The 25,866-nt window shown below is 39.9% G+C and overlaps 1 protein-coding gene across 2 annotated transcripts in view; it reads right to left on the bottom strand.

Annotated features, from left to right (window-relative positions):
* L3mbtl4 (L3MBTL histone methyl-lysine binding protein 4) overlaps window positions 1–25,866 on the bottom strand; it is a 343,139-nt gene that overhangs the window by 124,570 nt on the left and 192,703 nt on the right. For both annotated transcript variants that reach the window (XM_090353483.1, XM_090353484.1), the window contains one exon: window positions 22,127–22,229. In XM_090353483.1, the coding sequence (XP_090209609.1) occupies window positions 22,127–22,229 (103 nt within the window). The remainder of the gene's footprint in view (window positions 1–22,126; window positions 22,230–25,866) is intronic.

Below are 25,866 nucleotides of genomic sequence, written 5' to 3'. Positions count from 1 at the left end.
AGAAGCAGAGAAAAACAAAATGAGAGGAAAGTGATAGTGAACTAAGGGCTGATGAAATGTCCCAAAACAGACTCTGTGGGAGGTCTTTGAATTCATTCTGAACCACTGAGCTGTACACCTTGAATGGGTAAATCACATAGCATAGAAATTATAGTGCAATAATCCAATTGTACTGGACTGGGGCTATAGGTCAGTGGTACAGTACTTGCCTTCTGTGTGCAGTCTCCAGCATCACCCTCATCCACCACTTATACCAAGAATAAAAACACAGACCAACAGACGAAGTGAAAAAATCTAATAAATGAACAAAAATGACCCAATGCTTTACAAAACCATTATCAGTATTGCACAGTGTGCTAGTCTTTCTGCTATGTTTAAGCACAGCCAAGTGGCTTTGCTGAGAGCACCACTCCAGCCTGCGGGATCACCTGCACATTGAAGTTACATGGCAGATGTCTCTCCATGAGAGCCAGAAATGGAGAACATGTACAAGAAACTGAAAATGGACAGAGAGATGGTGCACAGCCAAGCAGAAGAACCCCAACCCATGCTAGGTTCTCAGTGTCTTCCCAACTTTTCCTGCGTCCTTGAACATACTTTTTCTATTTTTTTTTTTCATTTTGTGCCTGAAGTGGAGCTTGAACTCAAGACCTGGGTACTGTTTCTTAGTTGTTTTTCTGCTCAAGGCTGGTGCTTTACCATTTGAGCCAGAATTCTACTTCTGTCTTTTTGATGATTAATTGGAGGTAATTTTTCATGGACTTTCCTACCCAAGTGGGCTTCCAAATGTTATCCTCATATCTTAGCCCCTCGATTAGCTAGGATTACAGATATGAGCCACCACACCAGCTTCCTTGAACACACTTTCTATAGGTACTTACTGACACAAAGAAACTACATTATTGTGGGTAGCAGGATATTTTAACATATGCATTCATTTAAAGTCTACTCTTCCAATAATTTTCAGAAATAAAATACATAGATATTATACTCTATTGTACTGTAGATCTCTTGAATGCATTTGGTACCTAAAATTCAATCCATTTTAGCCAATATTTCTCCAACTCTCTTCCCTGCACCATTCCTGGCAAATACCATTCTACTCTAACTCAGTTCACCTTAAGATTCCACATGTGGATAAACTGACCCAGCATGTCTTCCCTAAATATATTTTTTAATTAGGAGAAAGTAGACAATGAACTAGTTGCAGTGAAATAACCAGATTTTCCTGATGATTGCAAATTGCACACGTTCACCATTGTGAACTGGTGAACTGAACTGATGACCTCCTCACAGCCTGACAAGACAGTTCTGTTCCAGATATGGTGTGAAAACCTCTACTTTCTGACCTCTATATTTTCAAAGGGGACTAATCTTAACCTTTCATTCCTTGATAACTGGGGCTCTCCCTTGTCTGTGGCGGTAGTTTCCAATGGACAACTCTGCCTTCTCAGTTAGTATGCCACTTCCTGAATCAGAAAAGTAAATAATTATCAGGAAAGTAAATAAATACTGAAATGGAGTGTGGCACACACCCAACCTCTGAATCCGGTATGAGACTTGGAATCTTTTCTGCTTGCACAGGAATCATGTTCAGCCCACTTTTTACATCCCAGATTTATTCTCCAAGAATATATCCACAAAGAAACCATTCCCTTGACAAGCAAGAGATGCACCCAAAGTTCAAGTCTCTATTCTGTATAGGCTTCAGAATCAACCAGACCAAGATAATGAATCCGTGGAACACTGAGTTTTCAGTACTTCTTGCAACACAATAAATATGTCAGCTAGATTTAATCCATTTGGCAGATTTCATTCAGAAAGCGGAGATTAATATACACTGGATATCATCGGTTTTTGTTGTTGTTGGTGGTGGTGGTCATTAAAGAGCTTGAACTCTAGGCCTGGGTGCTGTCCCCAAGCTCTTCAGCTCAAGGCTAGCTCTCTATCACTTTGAGTCACAGCGCCACTTCCAGTTTTCTGGTGGTTACTTGGAGACAAAAGTCTCATGGACTTTTGTGCTATGGCTGGCTTTGAACTACCATGCTCAGATTTCAACCACTTAAGTAGACAAATAGTAATAGAATTATAGGCATGAGTCACCAGTGCCTGCTTATCATCAATATATTTATGAAAAAAGAAATTGTTTGGTTTGTTTTTGGAGAGAAAGTCTCTTCTCACTGGAACTCAGGTTTAAATTAATGAGAACTAATCGTTAAGATGCATGATTGATGGAATCACTCCTTTTTGGACCTTACTGCATTTAGAAGTAACTAAGTTATATAGTAAATTAGGGGGGAGACTGCCACTGTGATGGCTGGAAATGCACATGGTAAGTGATGGATTTTTCCATTAGTGTTAACGAGCCGTGCTTGGTTAACTCCCCAGCACATTAGTAGAGCAGAACCCAAATCATTTGTCTTTCATATTTAATTTAATTTGTATACTACAGCTTTCACTCAATATTCCCCAAAAGCAATTTCAGGAATGGTAGATGTGTGGGAACATATTTGAAGGGATTGGACATACTAGAAAACAGAAACCAAGAAAACGGACAGGAGTCTTGGGAGAAATAAAAGATGCTTTCTTATATTTTGCACACACTGGAGTATTGTCTGAGTAATATTAGAGGCTAAAAGTAATCATTCCTGGGAATGAGAATCACTTTGTCTGTTTATAGAATGTGAGAGGAGACAATAATGTCTTAAAAACAAAGCATATTCAGAACAGTCTTAAAATGCTAGATTATATTGCCCAAACCTCATTAAGTTTTGTCACATTAAATAAAACTATGATGCAGGTAATGGGAGTAATGTGTGGGGAAGAAAAGTTAAAGAAAGAAAAAAAAAACCTAGGCAGCCAGGTGCTGGCAGCTCATGCCTGTAATCCTCAGAAGATTGAGATCTGAGGATCAAGGTTCAAAGCCAGCCAGGGTAGGAAAGTCCCTGAGACTCATCTCTGATTAATCACCAGAAAACCAGAAGTGAAAATGGCTTAAAGTGGTAGAGCACTAGGTTGAACAAAAGAGCTCAGGGAAAGTGCCCAGGCCCTACTTCAAGCCCCGGGGCCAACAAAAATAAGGAAGGAAGGAAGGAAGGAATGAAGGAAGGAAGGAAGGGGAGAGGGGGAGGAGAAAAGGAAAACAGTAAACTAGGCATCTGGGTGCTGGTGGTTCATGCCTGTTATCCTAGCTATTCCGGAGGCTGAGATGTGAGGATCATGGTTCAAAGACAGCCCAGGCAGAAAAAACCACACATTCTTATTTCCAATTGACTAGCAAAAATCCATAAGTGGAGATATGGCTAGAGTGGCAGAGCATCACTTGAGTGAAAAACAAGGAAAAAGGCAAATGAGAGTGGGAATGCTTGTGTCAGCACAAACCCACACAAACACACAAGTAGCAACTTGTACTTATTTAAGGCTACATTGAATCAACTACAAATTCTTCAAAGAAAAATTTGATTGTGCCTGTCACAGGCTCTTTAGAAACCTGTCTACATTGTTCTTATTTACTTTATAAAAAAGGAACAATAAGGAAGGAAAAAAGAATTCCAACTGGTTTACCTGTTTCCAAGCCACACATCCTGGTCTTTCCCTACTCCATTCCTGGGCTGTTTCCTCTCTGCAATAACCTAACAGCTCAACTACCACTGGTGTTAAGAATTACAATTGTTTTTTCAAAAGCATTTTTAAAGTACCTAGGAATTATCTTAACTAACAACGTAAAGGAACTTTTTGACAAAAACTTTAAAATCCTGAAAAAGGAAATTAAAGCAGAACTGAGGAAATGGAAAAACCTCCCATGCTCTTGGAATCAACATCATGAAAATGACAATCTTGTCAAGGGCTATCTAAATTCAACACAATACCCATCAATATTCCAATGTCATTCTATAAAGAAATAGAAGAGGCAATCCAAAATTTCATATGGAATAATAAAAGACCCCGTATAGCAAAAACAATTCTTAGCAGAAAGAACAGTGCAGAAGGAATTTCAATACCAAACTTTACACTGCATTACAGAGCTATAATAATCAAAACAGCTTGGTACTGGCACAAGAGCAGGCCTGAAGACCAATGGAATAGAACTGAGGACCCAGATATTAAACCACAGACCTATGGCCACCTAATCTTTGACAAGGGAGCCAAAAAAATAGAATGGAAGAAAGACAGCCTCTTCAAGAAGTGGTGCTGGCAGAACTGATTAAGCACCTGCAGAAAACTAAAGTTGGATCCTTTTTTGTCACCCTGCACTACAATTAACTCCAAATGGATCAAAGACCTAGAGGTAAAAGCCGACACTCTGAAAACTTTACAAGGAATAGGAGACACACTAGGCCTCCTTGGCACAGGTCGAAACTTCCTCAATAAGGACCGAGAAACACAATAAATCAGAGAAAGGCTGGACAAGTGGGACTACATTAAACTGCAAAGCTTCTGTATGGCAAAGGACATAGCTAGTAAATTAATTAGGAAGCCTACAGAATGGGAGAAGATCTTCACTAACCATACAATGGACAAAGGCTTCATATCTAAAACATATCAACAGTTCAAAAAATTGAATCACTCCAAAACTAATCTCCAAAGTAACAACCATCCCATTAAAAGATGGGCCAATGACTTAGAGTCTTCTCTGAAGAAGAAATAAGAGTGGCCTATAGACACATGAAGAAATGCTTGACATCTCTGGTCATAAAAGAAATGCAAATCAAAACAACTCTAAGATTCCACCTCACTCCAGTTAGAATGGCCAGGATCAAGAAAACCAAAAACAACAGATGCTGGAGGGGATGTGGCCAGGAGGGATCACTACTACACTGTTGGTGGGAGTGCAAACTCGTTCAACCACTATGGAAAGCAGTATGGCAGTTCCTCAAAAGGCTAAACATAGAGTTCCCCTATGACCCAGCTATTCCACTACTTGGCATTTACCCAACCATCCAAAATCTAGGGCATACTAAATCCACTAGCACAATGATGTTCATTGTGCTATTTACCATAGCACTATTTACCATAGCAAAGATATGGAACCAACCCAGATGTCCCTCAGTTGATGAGTGGATCAACAAGATGTGGTATTTATACACAATGGAATTCTATGCTGCCGTCAGAAAAAATGACATCGCCCCATTTGTAAGGAAAGGAAAAGACTTAGAAAAAAATCATATTAAGTGAAGTAAGCCAGACACCAAGGAACATAGGCTCAATGGTTCCCCCTCATTTGTCCTAATCAGTAGAAACCTTGGGCTCTCCTAGCAGAGATTTGCAATAGAGCAAAACCTAGATACATAAGGCCATATAGTATGACGCTAAATCAAAGGACCTCTAGGATATAGAAAGAAAAGCCATATAATGAGTGATTGTTGTCCTTAATGTACTATGTGATCTCTCATCTCTTTTGCTGTCCCTTGTTTATCACATATTGTTACAGTATTTCACTTTGTTATCTGATATATTGGATACATGCGTATTTGGTTATTTGAAATTGGATGGGGAAGGGGGGAAAACAAACAAGATGAGGTATGGGGGGAGGGAAATGGGGACCAAGACATGAGAAATGCTATCAATGTATGTGAAGTAATGCACCTTTTATCTGGCAAATAAAATGTAACCCTTCTATTAATTGCAATAAAAATATATGAAAAAAACAATTTTAAAACCTTTTAATAATAAATATAAATTAAGGCTTTGTTTGTTGGGCCAACCTACACTTAAACAAAACAAAGAATGCATTGTTGGCATGGCCACAGTGCACCTACAGATCAAGAGCAAGAATGTAATGAGAATTACTTCCCTTGCTCTTCTATTCCCCAAATACCGAGAGGCTTCTATGTGCCACCATGTGTTCTAGACTCCAAGTTGTAGAAGAGAACTAGATACTCAGAAACCATGAACATGCACAGATATACATGACAAATGTCAGATATATGAACATATGTGAAGTATGCATTTCAGACAGGGTCAATACAGTGGGGAAGAATGAGGCAAGACCCTGTGTTTGGGTGTGACCCTGTTGAGGGAGCTGCCATGTCTTTCCTTACCATGACCTATCTTTTCTGTTTGCCTTCCTTGGGGATCACCTTTGGTTGACTCCACTCACCTGATCCTGTGAACATTCCTTTCTCCAAGAAGCTTTCTGTGATCATTTCTCCTTAATCTCACCAGCTAAGAATGGACATCCTAAGTAAAATATGCTGTTGTGCTTTCAGTTAGGATTGAGTCAGGTGACTCAATTATATATCCATACTGGATTGTCAACATTATTATATATCTATACGTGTTCATTGAAGCTTCTTTCATAGTGCCATGAAAGGCACTAACACGAACAACTAACACTTCTAGAACAGCAAATAATTCCAATAAGATAACTTTGTAAGATGCCTTGCTTAATAATATGCCCAGAGCTCCTTGTAGATTTGCAGAGAATTTTGCAGCACAGGGGAAGACAAATTAATGGATCCCTTGCAGCTATGGTGGGAGTAGTCACACAAGTTTGGAGCCCAGGGGAGGCTCCCTCACACAGACCAGGGAAATCAGAGCAGTGATGCTGGGTTTGTTCTTTAATGGTGGATTTGCCTGTAAAGGGGACAGGACCAGTGATGGGCAGCAGCAGGGTGCATGCTGAACCCTGACACCCAGCAAGAATGAGAGTGACACATCTCAGAATCTGTTTGTAGCCAGAGTGCACACAGGTCGAACAAGGTCTCACCATATTTTCAGGAGGAATGGGGGACTATGGAGAGGTGCATTCCAGTGTATTTACAGCCATGGCAAAAGGTAGGGCCCTCAAGTGACCCAGGACATGCAGAAAAACCAAGGGACATCAAGATTTCTCAATGTCCACAGGGTTTAGCAACAAGTGGGGGGCGTCTAAGTAACCTGGTCAGTGCTGTGACAGAGGACAGGCTGGGTAATAACTGACCACTGCTCCCGCCATCTGTGAGAAAAGACAGGGGAAGGACTTAGAAATATTATACAGGGATTGAATTAGAAAACAAAACTACCTGTGTGTTCGTTAAATATAAGCCAGGTGGTACCCCTGTAGGTTTGTTGTGATTGTTACATACATCCCACATAAGAACAGGCATCCTATCCATATGCTGTGACAAATACAAATTGTAAAGCCATCTAACTGCATAGTCACCCTCGTGGTCAAAAAACAAAACATTGCCAGGCTTGTGAGAGTCTCTAGATTGCTGTAACCCTTCCAGGGACTTTCATTCTGTCGTGACTTCAAGTTCCTTTTTCCTTTTACTGTCTATGAACATATTCTTAGTCAATGCTTAGTGTTGCCAGATTGAGAATTTCTTGTTGTTTGCATCCCACTCTATGTATTGTTTTATTATTTTTTTGCATGCAACATGATAGTTATGTCTGTCTGTCCCCGTTGTGTGCTCTTGAGCTCATTTTCACCGCTGAATATTTTTCCTTTGTGTAAATATCCTAAGTGATGCGTACATCTTGCGTAAGAAATTTCAAGGAAGAACTAAACAGTTTAGTAGTGTGGGGAAGGATAGAGTTGTAAAGAGAAGAGGGAAAGAGTTTGATGGGCCGGTAATGACTTCTTCAGCAAAGTAGTTGCTGAGATCAGTCTGGGGAAGAGAGCAGAAGAGGAAAGAACAGATGTTCTAGGCAACTGCTCTTATTGAGAAAGCAAAGAGGCTTCCAGTGATGCTGAGGAAGGAGTGGAGGTGCCAATGGCAAACTGGATGAACAGTTCCCATCGATCAGCACTCTCAGTTTCACAGTCAGAGGAGAAAGTGGTAGACCGCAGTGTGGTGAGGTGATAGTTGTGATAGACTCGGCCCACCTCCACCCCAACTCTGGGTCTACTGCTGGCTGTGATTGAGATGCCAGGGGGCAAGTGAGTTGCTTCTTCAGAACCTGCCTCCTCATCAGCAGAATGGAGACAGGATCTACAAAAGTTTGTCTGTGACAACTAAATGAAGTGTCATACATCCAAACTCTGACATCCACGAATGCTCAATATCTGAAGGGTCATTAAAAACCCATTCTCAGTGGATTAACAATAAAACCATAAAGTAATTCTTAAAAGGCCACATCCTAGGCCTGAAGAGAATACTGACTAAATTCACAGAAAGGATTTTAAAGCCATGCACTGCAAATGGAGGAGGGCAGAGAGAGCCCTGGGTTACCACACGGGCCCATGTTGGGAAGGAGAGTCCAGCATGACCATATGAGACGTGCAGGGTATCCATGCTGAGCGAGCCAGCCCTGCTGCACCTCTAGGCTCAGATACCATGGGCCCAGGCCCAAAAAGGTAGAAGGGTTTGGGACTGCAGGAAAGCACAGCTGTTCCATGAAAGCCCCATCTGCCACTTCCCTTTCTTTCCAAGCTGCAGATCTCTGAAATGTCATGAGGTCTCACACTTGGCACACACACACACACACACACACACACACACACACACACACACACACACGTGTACATGCAGGCACATGCAAGCACACACATTCACAACAGGAGCTGGCTCAATCTCAACTACTCTCTTTGGATGCAATATTCTTTCAAATGCTTAAAATCTCATGAATCCTTTAGGGCTTCTAGAAGGTTTCTAGTTTCTAGGACACTTTCCTGAATCCATCACAAGTGATTCTGGAGACCTTAAATTACTACCTGGAGCTCCTCAGCCACACTTTCCAGCATTTACTGAGCTTTCTAAGCAAGATTCCTCTCCTTCCCCATGGAGGTTTCTAGAACCAGAGACAGCACTCATACCCAGAACTCAGACACGCTGCATAAAGGACATCAGAACATGTTGCTCAGTGAAAGGACAAGAACAAAGACAAGGAAAATAATCTGCTGAAGATTTCAGTAATCATTCCATGGGAGATAATGCAATTGCATTCATGTAATTTTCTAACTTTTTTTTACAAGTCATAAAGTTATTCAGTGTTTTTCTCTGAAGTATAAAGGGAACTCTACCATTTAGAAGGAACCATTAAAATGCAACATGAAAAATCTCATTGACCAAGTACTTGTGCGACCTTTCAGTTAAATATATGTTAGGAACACCAGAAGTGACTGAATAAATTAACATTAAGTGCTTTGCTCTTTTTCTTTTTGGAGGGGGACAAGCAATTTGTTTTCATGCATGATGGAAGAGCAACACTTCCATCTTTCAGCACAAGGGTCTACACCAAATTCCAAGGACATATTAATTTATCCAGGTCTTCCTTATCAGGCTGTCAGTTGGTCTGATACCCGACCAGCCCAGGAAACTCCTTTGGCAAGGCCGATTCTAACCCAGACTCTTCCAGCGCCCAGGATTCTGTGGCAGTCCTGCTGCTTGGCATAACTTTGTTCTCAGTCCTCTTGAAAGGACCTTGTCTATGTTTGTGATTTAGCAGCAGAGAATTCTTAGATAAACGAGTGGGCAGAGGGATTGAGAGAAAGAGGCAGGGTGTTAGCCTCCACTGCGCATGGATTGCTCTTCAGGAAAAGACCCAAAACGGTGATATATGCCATCTTATTCTTCCTAAGATTTTTCCATCTGTTTTATAATCTAGTTTAAATAGCACACAAACCTGGCCCAATGAAACAGCATTTGCCAGAAGACTCCAGGCCCTCCTCCTCCTGTGTGTGGGAGGCATATGTGTCTGGGCCTTAAATCTAAGACAAGGATAGAGTTTTTCTCAATAGGACTGAAAAACCTTCTCTCTCTTCCACTCAAAAGTATACAGAAAGCAGAAACAAGGCAACGATTGCATAAAAATATCCAGAACACAAGGCTGGAAAGCAAAGTCTCCCATTTCCTAATTTTGAAATCCCAAGGCTTTTCAATCTATTCTCTTAGCTCACTTTTAATCCATGACAAGAGATACACAAAAGAGATTAAATCTGAGATGAGTGCTGTGGACTCTGTGATGATAATGAAGGCTCAGAATAGCCCGGCTGCATTTCAGCCTCACTAAATAGTGTCACAGTAGTTCTCATGGGGGAAGCCCTGAAGCGAGCTGCCCCTCTCCCGGGTCAGAGCCAGGGCCTGGGATCTGCTCACTAATGGCTTCCCCGTGGACTGGCTTCACATTGCCATCACCATGTCAGATGGTGATGTTTCAGAATTGCCTGGCCACTGGCTATCCACACAGCAGATTGTGTTGCAGACAAATTAGCTTATGGAAATCGGTGTGTAATGTAACCAGGAAGTCTCCTCTGGTGTTCTTGAGGTCATTTAATCACTAATTTTAAAAAAATGAAATAGGTAGGCCTCATCTACATAAGGCAGAGATTATGATTTATTTTTGGAAGCTGAGCAAATTCTTATAACAAACACCAGATCAGGAGGGAGAATATGAATCCCTCAAGTCCTTCTGCAACTATCTTCCACCTGTGACCCTCAGGGGGTAACAGTCCTCAATCTTAACAATTCTGATAGTTAATTTTGTCTGTGTATTGATGGCAGCATTCAGATTTGTTATTTAGGACTGTATCCTTTCAGTCATCATTATGGTAAGAGCTTTGATTATGCATTGTATGGCAGGTCTGCCTCCTCTGGTGCAGTACACCACAACCCTGCAAGCCTGACTAGCTCACCTGTCCACTGTTAGTGGCATCTGAGTGCACACACCTAGGAGATTCTCTACAACAGCTACTCATGCCACCTGTCTTTTAATGAACTGAGGCACACATTTCCGTGAAGCATAAAATTGGGAATAGACTTGCCCTGTGTTTTAAAGTCATTTTGAGTGTACTATATAATCCATGTATAGCATTCTATCAAAGATCCCCAGCTTCCAAGCTCAGTTTGGTATGTGCAGAATTATTTCTTGTCTACTCATGCTTGGGCCATTCACACATTATTACAGCCAACGACAATGCCATTGTGTCTGTTTCAGTTGGCAGCAAGGTCATTCGCAGGTACACAGCACACTAAGTAGTGTAAATTATTTCTCATTATTTACTTGAGAGTCATAGAATCCTAAACCACCTTCCACCTCGCTCACTGTTATCATCGGAGGGACTTGGAAAATTAAGTAATAACAGCTAATTTTCATAAATAGACAAGATATTTCTTCCATCTGGTTTCATATAACGCCAGGGAAATGAATATTAAATTTGACATATGCAGTCCCGAAATGTAATCACTGAAACTGAAGTATGATGCTACAATTATTATATCAACAAAATGAGAATAATCAAGACAAAGGGATAATTAAAATCACCACACCTAGATTAATGTTTCATCAATAAATCTTTTCTTTCAGATTTCTAATCTGAAAACGTCTTACTGATATTTCTTGTTTTACAACAAGTGCTTCAACAGGTCTATATTCAAAAGTAGAATTAGGCCTTCAAGCTGGTTCTTCATTTTCTATAACAAATTATGAGTCACAACTACAACTGTGTTGACAAATTCGGTGTTTGAGCTAAGAATAGAAAAATGCATAGGAATGGTGGAGATCATTTTTTACTGGTTTTATCACAAGTGAAAAACGTTTCTTAACCATCTCCTCAATAGCTGCTCACTCTACTGGGCATAGGGAGCCCTTATGTGTGCGGACTCCAGAAATAAGAGATACGGATAGGTAAAGGAGAGATGTACAAATCTGCCACAAGTTTGGACTAAGAAATATAAATCTAGCCGGGTACTGGTGACTCACACCTGTAATCAGAGCTACTCAGGAGGCTGAGATCTAAGGATCAGGGTTTAAAGCCAGCCTGGGCACAAAAGTTTGTGAGACTCTTATCTTCAGTGAACCACCAGAGAATCATAATTGGTGCTGTGACTCAATGTGGTACAGTGCTAGCCTTGAGTGAAAGAGCTCAGGGATAGCGCTAGGGCTCTGAGTTCAAGCCCAGATAAAAATCTGTGTGCAGATGGAGAGACTGCTGCACATTTCTGGAGGAGTGGATTCTATCATGGCATGTGGTGGTCTTCAACTGTATCCCTCATAGATAGGCTGAAGAAGGGTTAATGTAGAGGACAGGAGCAGCTTCTTAGCCCAATCATCTGGGTTAGGTGAGAAGAAATCAAGCTGATGTCAATTACTAACTGATCAACATTATTATCCAACTGCGCTTAGTTATTAGCACAGCTAATGTGGTACTGTTTGGTTTGAAAAAGAAAAAAAAAACAAATGGAGAAATGTTACTTTTTACTCCAAGGACATTGATGTGTTAGGATCAGCTAGGGTGTGAATTCCTTTGAGGTCAACAACTCTGCCTCTGAAATGCCGCCTAACAAGCAGTGTTGCAGCATTATAATATTGAGGTGGAGAAGGAAAGCAGTGAGGGGGATGAAGATGAAGAGACAGAGGCCAGGAGAGCTTGTGAAGAAGTGTGATGCAAACACACACAGGAAAATCTCAGTAGAGGCACAAATACCAGTGATTTCCCCAGTGCTCACAGCAGAGAACGAAGATCTGAGAATGATGAGAGAAAAAAAGAAGAGGCCTGTGAGACAGTTACAAGGTGGACAATGTTTAATGGAAGTGCTGAAGATAAGAATGCAACGAGGATTGAAATTGGATGTTAAAAAGTACTTAGAGGAAAAGTGATCTGATAAAAAGAAGGAATCGGACCTTAAAACCAAAGTGTACTGCAGATAGATTTAAGGAAAAGAAATTGACATTGTAGACACATCTGTGTGTACACACACACACCTGTCAGCCTACAGTGCACTTTGTTCCTGATGCGGTAATGTTGCCAAGGGAGGCAACAGAGACAGAACTCTAAGAGAAAAATGTCTTGGCTTCATAGCTACCTCTTGTCAAATGCATTCCACAGATGAACTGTGTGTTCTGATATGCAAAGGTTTAGAATGAGACATTCAAGTACAACAGAAAAATTAAACAGAATCAGGGGAAAATGCATCTCAGAAGAAGAACAAAAGGCATTGGATCAAGAAATAAAGAAGTCATGGTGGGTGACAGGACTGAAGACCAGTGAAATTAGTAAAACAGCTAAAACTAAGTTTCGGATTTATTTTAAACATGACAGCAAAATTGTTTGCTCCCGTTCCCTTTTCATTTCCAAACACAGATCTTGACTGCTAAAATGAAAAGAAAAAAAGTTCTATAGATCAAATTAATACCACTGAGTATATTGAATTAGGAAAACAACAAAAATATTTAGCATTTCATATTTCCCTAAAATGAAAGCCAATGATTAGTGTTCCAAGAGCTTTGAAAATTAAGCAAGATGTGTTGGAATGTATCTAAAAAGATCAAAATAACTGCTAAAATATTTTTAATTTTTTCTTCTAAACTATAATTTATGACTGAAATGTGCAAGAAATGAGAATGTGAAGGAAGGGAAAAAAAGAGAAGAAGGAAGGGAGAAAGAAAGGGAAGAAGGAAGGAAGGAAGGGAGGGAGGGAGAGAGGGAGGGAGGGTGAAAGGGAGGGAGAAGGAAAGGAAAAGGAAATGGATGGAAGTAGAACAAATCATGTTAAGTGAGTTAAGCCAAGCTCAGAGGAGACAAATGGAGCCTGTTCTCTCCGATATGCCGAAGTTAGATCTAAAATGCACCAGAATATGACAAGTTATATAGGATTCTAGATACTCATGCACATTGAGATCAAAAGAGGACAGTCATAGGAGAGAAACCCAAAGGAGCAATGCCCAAGTTACCCCTTCATATTTATACAAAATAATATACATACTGAAATGAACTCCAAGATATGTAAGCCAAAAGGTTTTTGGGTTTTTTTTTTTCAGTTTTTAGTTTTCAGTGGGCCTGTCTTCTTTACCTTATTATATATGTTGTATTCATGTATATCTGGGGGGGATGAGGGAACAGAACTCTAGGAAAAAGAGTGAAAGAGTGCAACAGTGGGGTTCACTAGACACAAGTGAATGTGCAAAAGGACACTGTGCAAAAGGAAATGTCCTCAGTATCTGACTCATGTAATTGCAATTTCTCTATTCATCACCTCTATAATTATGATAAAGTAAATTAATTTTTAAAAGTCAAAGGAGTCTTCAAATGGAGATGCCAGAACTATGACACATAATAAAAGTATCTGAAGAATTATGGACATGTGAGAAAGTATATTATGAAAACCAGAAAGTGGGGTGGTGGGTAAGGAGAGGATGGCAGACAAATGAAGAGAGGAAGGGTGTAAAAATACAGGCATAACTGTCAATGCACGTATGTTAAAATGGAGCCAAGTATCTTCAGGGGAATAGTGGGGTTTGGATATTTGGGGAGATAAGATAGAGGATGATAAAAGGGATGACACTACATGCATTGTACACATATACTGATATGCTTAATTGAAACCCTTTAATATAGCAATTTAAAGGCAAAAATAAATTAATATAAAAGTAAAAGTGTATATCTTGTCTGATTATACACATAAGTGAATAGTCATGCAACTGGGTATAGATATTTATATATACACTCCCCATGTACATATATGTCTATATATTCACATAACACAGTATTTCAAATATATATATGTGTATAGAAAGTGAAAGACAATGTAGGCATCTAACTATGTTTGGATGATAAGTGGTTATTTTTAATGCATCTCTTTCAAATTTTTAATTTGGATAACCAAGCTATCAGCTAGTCTGCTGAGAAAATTATGTCAGTTTTAAAATAAAATATATTGATACCGTTTTTCATTTTTGAGAATAAAGATGTTCTTTATCCACTTTATACTTTGATTTCTCTTTTCAAGGTGATTTTAGATGACCAGAAATCAGTATTTTGGCTTTCTCTTTGATTTTTTTTGTACTGTTATTTTAAACCGGAGTCAGGACTGCTTTCACCAAATCTAAAGCATAGTTCTTAAATCTTTGGCAATTCAGGAAATTTAAGTGTTTTACTTAGTAAATCCTTTCAAAGTGTTGAATCATATATAGTACCTTTACAAAACAATAACAGTTGCTATAAAAAAAAATATTTTAGATGCAATTTTCATGTTAAAGGAATCTCAAAAAATTAACATTTCCCATAATTATACTCCAGATCCACAAAGCCAAGTCTTCCTTTAGACCTTTAAACTGCCATAGAACTGAAGTGATGAGAAGCCTCTGACTGATCTTTTGTTATATTATCTACTCTTTTACTAAATTAATTGGATAATTAATCATGTCACTTTGATAATTAAAATTGTCTTTAAAAGTCAGATACTTCTGTGCTTTTTACTTATCAAAGTAAAAACATGTCTGCAAATTCTTTTTAAAATTTCTACCTAGTTCATTGTCAGTGGGTAATACATGTCAATGACCACAACTAGCCAGTTCGAGAGGAATGGGACTGCATGTCACCAAGGCACTGCAAAGTTATAATGCTTGCCACTTACTGGACCCTGGTGGGTCATGCCTAGAATCCTAGATACTCAGGAAATGGAGCTGAAGCTTAAAGTGGTAGAGCCCCAGCTTTAGGCAACAAAGCTAAGGGACAGTGCCCAGGCCATGAGTTCAAACCCCAAGATAGGCGCGCGCACACACACACACACACACACACACACACACAGTACAAATTGTGAGTGAGACAGTAATAACGTAAGAAACACTGTGAGGATAAGCTCAAAGCCATGCCTTAGGGATCTCTTTGTATGTAGTGTTCCACTTAGCAATTCATAAAACATACAGAGACAAGTATACAACGTTAATTTATGATAACTTTTGCTTTCATTCTCTTTGAAGACAGTGCTGTTGTGCCAAGGAAGAACAATCATTGAGTGTTAGTAATGAAACCAGAAGCTGAATCATAACTGGAGGAAAAGATACTTTTTAAAAAATGTCGTGACAACATGGCCAAGTAGAAAATTCAACTTTCTCCTTTGTTCTTGACAAAATTAAAATAGAGAATGAATATTAGTACGTCAATATATAAAGGCAAAGCACAAGGAAGAGGTGTTAGCTGATGAGAGAGGTCAATACATTCAAGAAGATAGAAGATGCATATACTCAGAGCTAAGAGTTTGTAGAAGACCATGTAAACACACTAGATGTCTGGAAGCATTTTTAGGGGGAAGTAACTTTTAAAAGGCAAGACCTCTGGATGGTGATGATAATGTGTGTGTGGGCCTCCATACTATGTCTACTCAATGCCTCCCTTTTAGCACTGAGGATGTCAGCACATCAGCTTTATGAGACGTTTACTCTCAAGATGTACCAAGAAAAACACTGTCAGGATTTGAGAAATGCCTTTTAATATGATGGAAAAGAAGCCAACTGGTCTACAAAAACTAAATCAAAGCAAGATTATGAGGAGAAGGAAATGTAGGAACAACAATAAAGCCAAACATTACCACAAAGGGAAGGAAAGGCACACGATCTATCAAATTACCACAGGTTGCAATAAAAAACAAATTAGAGAACAAGGCTGAAGCCTCAGAAACTGAAAAAAATAAACCCTGAACTATGATTAAAAACTTCCCTTGAAGTATTAGAAGACCAACCTGAGAAAATATTTCATGAATCAGAAGAGATGACATGGAGTTTAAAGTAAGGAGAACTAATTCCAAGCATGTCAGTCCAGGAACACAAGCAAAGCAAAATAGAAAAGATCATTATCAAAGCATCATTATGAGAACATTGCCCAGGAATGAAAGTTGTTAACTTCTAGCCTGAAACAACTAAGGGAAGAGGTTATTTCTGAGCAATAGGCAGGAAGAATCATCTCCATGAGGTACATGACTTCTGGTGGACAGAATTTGAGTGACGCCTGACTTCTCAACAATTAAACAGCCCTGAGCAGTGCCTTCAGTATTCTGAAGAACAAGGGATTTCACATGGAATTCTGCCCACAAATAAATGTATAATCAAGATATATAAAGGATTGTTCCGTTACAGAATAAAAAGCCTATTTCCCACAAATCTTTAACCCCCACCCCAAAGCCAGAAATATTAAAGAACTCAGGATCCTGGAGCCCCAGACTCCACCATCTACTGGAGGAAAGCAAATACAGTGTCTGGCCCAGGGGTAAGGCTGGAAGATATCTATGCAGTTCCAGTAAGAACCCATTTCAGGCAAGAGGAGGAGGAGGAGAAGGAGAGATACTGGGTGTACTAGGTTGAATAATGGACCATTAGGTGGATGGATGGGGCTGAGATGACCTTTGGAGGTGAGAGGTTGTCCAGAGCAGAGGCTGAGAAATTCTCGGGCCTCTTGGAAATGGTCTCACTCCGATGAAACCTGGTGTGTTGTTAAAATGCAGCCCAAGGGGAGGGCAGCTGGGCAAGATAATGGATTCCTTGTAGAAGGAATGCTACCTCTGAGGATGACAGAGCATAAAGTTAAGAGATAAGGACCCCGAAGGGAAAAGGAAGATCAAGGAATCAAATCAAACCATTAAGCACAAAAGTAAGAGCACCTGAATAAGACACTCAAGAGATGAGTATCTCTTTTCTTTGAAGATTATCAAGAAAGTCTTTCCTTACATCTCACCAGGATGCATGAATGATTCCAGAAAACATCTTCCTGTCTATTATTACAGTGTTATTTAGTTCCAAACAACAAATTATGTTGGATGCTTTGACCAGCAGACGTGTGTGTGTGTGTGTGTGTGCGCGTGTGTATACATGTGAGCGTGTGTGTTCCAATTCATTCATTTCATCTTTCGCTTGCACACTTCTCCCACTTTTGAGTTCAGTTTTTTTAAATATGTGACTCTAGAACTTGAGTGTTTTATGAATTTGTTTCATTCTTTCTTGTTGACTTGTATAAATTTGTTTCTGAACATATAGATGCTACCTTTTTGGGCAGAGGTATACTTGGTGTGTCAGGGCTTCTCACTTGCATTGCTAGCATTCTACCACTTGAGCCATGCCTCCAGTTCCCAAAGTTTATATTTTTATATTTGTTGCATTAAATCAGGATTTTCACAGACTTGGATTACAGTACTCCTTTGATCCCATGATACTTAAGCACAGCTGTAAATGTTTTTGCATATAGCTTGGTGCTCTGTGGGTATTTTCCCTTAATAATTCTTCCCTAAATACATATATATATATATATATACATACATACATATTTTTTTGCCAGTCCTGGTCCTTGAACTCAGGGCCTGGGCACTGTTCTTGGGCTTTCTCAAGGCTAGCGCTATACCGCTTGAGCCGCAGCACCATTTCTGGCTTTTTCTATGTATGTGGTACCGAGGACTCAAACCTGATCTTCGTGCATGCTAGGTAAGCACTCTACCACTAGGCTAAATTCCTGGCCTGCCTTCATATATTTTGATAAGGAATTGGACAAACTGTTTTGTTTAGGGGAAATTTATTGGGATTTATATGGCCTCATTGTCAAATTAAAAGAACTTTTAGGCATATGTATACTGTTTTAGTTTGGGATGTATTTTTCAGCCTTCTTCTTAATTATGTTACTCACCTTCCAAATACCCATGTTCTTACTTAGTGTGTTTAATCTAGAATTACCAAAGTAGATGTGTTAAAGTTTCCTTGAGTCATTTTATTCTTCTTTATACATTCATTCTACACTTACTTTTACTAATTCAATGCCATATTATGTAGTGAATAAAGACGTCTACCTATTGTAATCTTATTTTAGAATCTTTTTCTCCTGCAAAGAGTCCCCATTCATAGATAAGGTAATGGGACCTGAGAATAGTGAGACGATCACGATAACATCGTGATGGGTGTGCACTCCAACTTTGGCCAGTCTGAAGCCTTGAAAACACACACACACACACACACACACACACACACACACACTCATTGGAGAGTTAATTATGCACACAGGAGAATCTATGTGACAAGAACATCTGTTGGCTAATGGTGGCTCAAGCCTGGAATCCTAGCTATTCAGGAATCTGAGAGCTGAGGATCCTTGTTCTAAGTCAATCTGGGCAGATGAGTCTGAGACTCTTATCTCCAACTAATCAGCAAAAATCTGGAAATAGAGCTGTAACTCAAATTGTAAAGCACTGGCTTGGAGTGATGAAGCTGCAGGGACAGCACCCAGGTTCTGTCTTCAAGACCCAGTACACACACACACACACACACACACACACACACACACAGCTCTGTTCTTGAGCTGACAAGATGATTACAGGCAAAACAGAATTAGAGGCTGAGTCATGCTCTAAGTTGTGTGAAGAGTACCAACAACTCTCTGAGGTACACCTGACACTTGACTCTGCGAGAGCAGATGCCCCTCTTGCTTTGTGTCATCCCAGGAGAGGCCTGTTCACAGTGCACTTACCTTCATGCTGTGACACTACCTGACTCTCTATAAGGAATGTAACCACTGTTAGTTTCCAGATAAACTGCCTCTGTGTATTTTCTAATAAATTGCATCTTCCTGAGATTGTTCTACTCATTTAGCAAAAACAACTTCCATCTAACACTGGACCCTGGCTGAAAAGTAAGGCTGTATCTTATAGAGTCTTACTGCTGCCATGTTTAAATATTTCTGTGTTAACAAATACACCTACTTCATTTTATTCGGTATGCAAATTCATTCAAATAAAATGTAAATTAGGTGATAATTGTGTGCCAAAAGTCCTATTTTCATACCGATAAGAACTGATGCAATTTCTTTCAAATAATAGTTTATGCAGATTCTACATGAATTCCAAAAAGCCTGGAATATTATTGTTAACCCCTTGAATATCTTAACGAAAATGAAAATAAACTTGTTGGAAATTCATGTTCAAGGGATATGTAGGGTTCCATATCATCTCTCTGTGTGATAGATGATTGTCAGATGTCTTCAGTGATTTCAGGATGTCACTGTCCTTGTCAACAATACAGAGTGAGAAGTTGTGTTAAGAGATTGCTTCCTTTCCACATACCAGTCCTTCCATCTGAGCACTGAACATTCTGACATAAAATGGAGAGACAGCTCCCACTACATGCAAGCGCTTCAGAGCCTGTGAACATCTTACAGAGATGCTGGGGAAACAGCCCATCCCCCAGAGCCATCTCTGAGCCTGCATCCTGCTTTCCCACATGCTCTGCAAGCAAAAACCAAGTGCAGTGCTTAAAATATATCCTTACTAAAGCAGAAATGGGAGGGGCTTTCTGGTTTCTTCTTCTGCCTTCCTCCTCCTCCTCCTCTTTGACCCTTTCCTCTTCCTCTTCTTTTAAATATACAATTATTTTCTAGTAATCTTCTAGACAGAAGACTTGCAGAGGGCCCTTGCAGAATACTATTTCTTTCCAAAGGTATGTATCAGTGACCAGAGGAAAAAAGTAGTGTTTGGGGGAATATGCAAATTTTATAGATTCATAATTATATCTGTCAGGAAACACAAGTTCAAAGTTAATCTAATAAATCTAGGCTTGGATCTAGGATTTAGGAGAATGTAGTGATTCTCATCTATTTCTTTCCAACTCTTAAACATATAAGGAAACATAATGATGTGTGTGTGTGTGTGTGTGTGTGTGTGTGTGTGTGCATGTGCACATGTGCCCATCACAACAGACATTAGCAAAGGCATTACTGAAGGAAAAATGATGTAATAGCTTATGTGTAAAATTCTAGAGAGACAGAACTTAGGAGTGTCAGCCAGGACCAAAAAGACCTCATCTCAACCAATAAGAAGCTGGGTTTGGAGACACAGCTGTCATTTTGGCTATGGTGAAGTTGGTAAAGGACAATGAAAAGTGATGAAGGGAGAAGAGATGCCCAGTGCTTACTAGAGTTGTTTTGCATTACCCATGGTCCTTGCTCTCCAAGGACTATCTCCAGCCTCTAGGACCTCTACCAGGAAACTTGACTTCTTACCTTAGTTCTACATTAATAAAAGCTATTTGCATATTCTTTCATAGGAGAGCTTGAAGTTATTTGCTTCTTGTTTGAAATGCAAAGATTTTATTAAGTCCTACACAGACTTGCAAGCACAAAAACCATCCAACTTTGAAATTCTTGTTATCATTTCTACTTAAAAGAAGCCAATTGCTAGGGCCAGGTGTTTGTCCTAGTGGTAGAGTGCTCACCTAGCATGCACGAAGTACTCAGTTCAATTCCTTGGTACCACATATACAGAAAAAGCCAGAAATTGCACTGTGGGCTCAAGTGGCAAAGCACTAGCCTTCAGCAAAAAAGTGTCTAAGGGTGGTGCCCAGGCCCTGAGTTCAAGTTCTAGGACTGGTAAAACAAAAAGAAGCTAATCACAAGGAAGTACTACTTTTCAGTTTTTATTTACAAGACCCTAGAGTCATTAAGCTTTGTTCCCTATAAGCTTGTTGCTTAATAGGGAAGCCGTCTCCAAAGTCAAAAGCTGGACAATACCTTAACCAACCACTGGGGGCAGCACCAGTGCTGCTCCATGCACCATGTATCCTAGTTATGCTTCACACAAAGCTGAGATGACAGAGGCACGCCACAATGCCCAGCTTTTCATGAGTTGAAAGGCGGTCACTCAAACTATGCCACCTAATTCTCAGCCTCACAAGAAGCTAGCACTATAGGTGTGAGCCACTCAACTTGCTCTTTAATTTAGTATTTAAATTTTGAAGTGTTAATGTATCTATACATATACCACTTTGGGTGCTTACCATTATGTCTCACAGAAATAGCTGCTCGGATTTCTACATGTTACATAACTTTTTCCTTTCTCTTCATACTTGCTTTAATGTTTGTTTTGTATACTTTAATATTCTGACAAATTTGACAATGATTATTTCCAATGTTGAAACAAAAACGTATACATTCTTCTATATCTGTTTGTACTAATGTTCTTCCATGAGCACCATTTACTTCATATTATTTTCAAACCTTTAAAGCACAAGCTAAAAACTCCACAATAATTGTCAATTCTTTCACAAGTTTTAGTTCTCCTCCAAATGAATAAGAAAAGGAAGAAAACAAAGTGAGCAGTCAGGTGAAAGGTAGAAAATGGGGTTGGAGGGATAGAGTTTCTAGAATGTTCTAAAAGGAAACAAGACTTAGCAGTGTTATGGAGAACATTTAGATTGGGGATCAGGAGGCAGTGAGAGTGCAGGAGAGCATCTGTTAAGAGAACATTAAGATTCAAGGACAGGATGAGGCTCTGGAAAACCACTTAGAAGTCTGAGAAAATTCTACAAGGTCAATGCTAAGAAAATAGCAGGATCTTATCAACAGAGCAGCAGCAACAGATAAGAGAGTGTGATGAAGCAGGTAGCTCCAAGAGACTCATTTTTGATGTCACATGCTTTTGCTTATCCTGGAAATAGTTGAAGTAAGGAAAGTTGTTACCTGTGATGTCCTGCATAACGTGGACCTCGGATATGGCCTATTCCTCGGCACCCAGGAGTAGGACAAACAGCTTGACCTGGAAGGACTTTCACATCATTTGCCCCTTCAGGAAGTAAAAGAACATACCTTGAAAACATCCTCATTAAAGAAGAACTTGGAGAGACTAAAATATGCAAATGGTGTTGAGACTTTACAAATTCAAAACAGTCACCTCAAAAACTTACTGATTACTTGTGGTGTGTTTAGAAAATTATTTAACAGAACCTATGAATGCTACAATAAATAATACAGCACACCTAGTAGCAGAGGAAGAAGAAAATAGAGAGGCATTAACATTTTCTTGAAGTAGGAGAACTTACTTCTTTCGGAGACTAATAATGGCAAAGGCAAAATACAGTGAGATGACAGATCCTGGGGACCTGAAAGCTCCTCAACCAAGCCAGCAAATGTTCTGAACACAGTGGTCAGAGCTCTAAGTGGCTGCCAAGCTTAGCACAGGTGACCTGACATGAATTGCACAACCACTCCTGTGCTAAGCTCTAACCACTTCCAGCTAGAGACCAAATGTGACAATAACAAGAGGCAGTCTACCCCTAAAACTGATCAGAATGAATCCCCCCAATGTCTGTACATACGCACGCATACACACACACACACACACACACACACACACACACACACACGCGCGCGCACACACACACACACAACTTTGAATACCAGTTTAGAGCTAGATACCAGTGGTTCACATCTGTAATCCCAGCTACTCAGTAGGCTGAGCTCTGAGGATTGTGATTTGAAGTCAGCCTGGTCAGGAAAAATCCTTGAGATTCTTATCTCCAATTAACTTCCCCCACCCCACCCCCAAAAAGCTGAAGTAGAGTAGTAACATAAGTAGTAGAGCACTCGGCTTGATCTAAAAAGGAAAGGAAAGTACCCAGGCCCTGAATTTAAGCCCCAGCCCTGGCATAGAATAACACGTTGAGCAATATTCCATCCTAAACCCCCCTACCTTGTGCGATCCTAGATCTTGATTTCCAGATAAGCTTAGCATTCTCTTTTCCCCTCTCCAGCAGTCAGACTTCTATATCCTGCTCAATAAACTCTTGTTTCTCCATCCTCAGTTCTGTTTTCCCTCCTCCCAACTCTACTTTCTGCAAGCTGTGGGCTGAAAGCAGGCTCCCTGTAGCTTTCTTCAGATGAACCTTCATTTTCTTCAGGCCACTGCACCCGTGCCCTTCTGAGGTGGATGACATAGGTTCTCCTCCAGCTGTTCTATCACCTGTATAACCCAGGGAAGGCTTTGGCACCATATTCTACTCATCTCTGGAAGTCAACTCAGGCTGACTCCACACCCACCCAGGTTTTCATCCACAGTGACACACTAGAGGCCTCTGATCTCTTCATGTCCAAGTGACCTCTTCCTAGAGGCCACACAAAACACCATCTAAGTGCAATCACCACTCCAAACTCTGACACAACAGCCTACATGACAGGAAAACCCTGTTCAAGAGCTTGGGGTGCTGGCACTTCCTTCATCAGCAGATGTCCAAGCCACTAATGTACCCTTTGGTTCCCCAGTCTCCTCAACATTACCCTGTTGCTTTGTCTAATAGGTTCTATCACTCATTCTTTCACTGCGCATTCACTTATACTTCTTTCCCTCCCAGACTTTTTTTTTATCATGCCTACACATACTGTTGACTAATGATTAACAAAAATACCACTGTCCCCAAATCTTCCACTCACCTCTACCTGTTGGATTTCCACAGCTGAGCTTTCTCTCAACAAACTAACAGGAGCCAGTAGACAAGAAGGCAGTCCTTACCCACTTGTGTGTCCACAGAAATTCAGGAAGCATCCTCCCCTTCTCTCCCCAAAGCAACTCCCCTGACATGTATGTTTGGATCTCACCTCCATACTTCCCATAGTTTTTGGTCTATAATACTTATTGTCCAACATTTAAATATACTCCTCTTTCATGAATTCTTAATAGGAAAAATACAAAACAGAAACATTGTCTCTTAATCTCTGAGTTGTTCACATTCTGGTCCAAGAAATTATTTCCGGTCATGCATTAGTGGCTCATGACTATAATCTTAACTACTCAGGCAGCTGAGATCTGAGAATCTCAAGTCAAAGCCAGTCTTGGCAGAAAAGACTGTGAGGCACTTATCACCAGTTAATCAGCAAAAGTCAGAAGTGGAAGTTTGGCTTGCATGGTAGAGCTCAAGCCTTGAGTGGGAAGAGCCAAGTTAGAACACAAGGCTCTGAATTGAATCCCAAAGAGCAGCATGAAGAAAAACAAGTGTTACATCTGTTTCCTCACACTATGTTCTTCAACTGCATTAGTCCATCTTCCATGGTCTTAGCATGCCTTACACTGCGTGCCTTGGTACTGGCAATCAATCAGTCATTTCCTTCCTTATTTTTTTCTGGTACTGGAGTGTGAATTCAGGGCCTAGGCATTATGCCTTAGCTTTTTCATGGCCTTAGCTTTTTCAAAGTTGGTGCTCTACCATTTGAATCACAGCTGCGTGTCTGGCTTTTAATTAAACATGCTTTATTCTCGTTTGTCAGGTTTCTCTTCTCTAGCTAAAATGTCAGAGAACCTCCTCAAGGCTTGTTCCTGGGCCATCCAGTTCTACAACTCTGTTTACCAACTGTATGCAATAGGTGCCAAGTTCCACTCAAAAGCTCCCCTGGAATCTTATAATTCAACATGTCCCAGCCAAATTCATCATCCCATCTCTCCATCCTCTTTCCCCCTAGAGCTGTTCATCTCAATAAGCTGCATCACACTCTACACCAGAATCCTAGGTCTTCGAAATCCTGTTACATTCATGTCACCATATCCTAAATACCAGTCAATCTTCATCCTCTGAAATATTTCCTTAACTTGCCAACTTCTGTTCATCACTATTAGACTGGTTTAGCCTAAGCTATCATATCCTGTTCAGAAAATTTCAAGAGTCACTCTACTCTACTCATCTTAAAAGAATCTGTATCTTGCATTCAGGATAGTATTTTCAAAACATAAATCAAAGCATATTTCTTTCTCCTTAACACCTTCACATGGCTTTACACCCTAAGAACTAAGCCCCAAATCCCTACTGGAGCCAAGATCATGATGTAGCTTCTAAATATAACTCGAAAGATATCTAACTTTGTTTTCTCTTCTTATTCAGTCCTCTGCATGATACTGACCATTCCCTGTACTTGAATTTGTTCCTTCAAGCATTTGCATGAGGAATGTATGTCCTACTGTTACTCTGGATAACTCCTGCTCTTCTTTCTGATCCCAACTTCTATTTCACTTCCAGACTAACTCCTAAGCATTTCCTTCAATCACAAATTAAGTAATACCCTGACTAATTTTTGTCTCTTCTATTCAATTATGAGCTTTAAGACCAAGTTGTTTTCATCAGTTCTTGGCCTAACAAATATGTAGCTCTCAGTCTGGGCTTCTGTAATTTCTTCCCTGACATGTTTTAGGCTAGGAAAGAGGCTTGCAACACAATCAGAAATTCACATTACAGAGTGATTATGCTGCATGAAAATACTGAACATGGCCATGTCCCAAAGCACAGTGATACTAATATATTCTTATTACACTTACTGAGCAATAAGAATAACACATAATAGATACTGCTCACATTTTCATGGCTTTGTAAAACATTCTAAAGTAGTAAGTAGAGAACATAAAAGTTGTCATAATCAAAGGGACCTTTTGGAAATGGATT

The sequence above is a fragment of the Megascapheus bottae genome, chromosome 19, assembly GCF_031878675.1.
Source record: "Megascapheus bottae isolate mThoBot1 chromosome 19, mThoBot2.hap1, whole genome shotgun sequence".
Classification (NCBI taxonomy): domain Eukaryota; kingdom Metazoa; phylum Chordata; class Mammalia; order Rodentia; family Geomyidae; genus Megascapheus; species Megascapheus bottae.
Note: the sequence above shows the minus strand (reverse complement) of the source record. Positions and strands in the feature narration are given on the sequence as shown.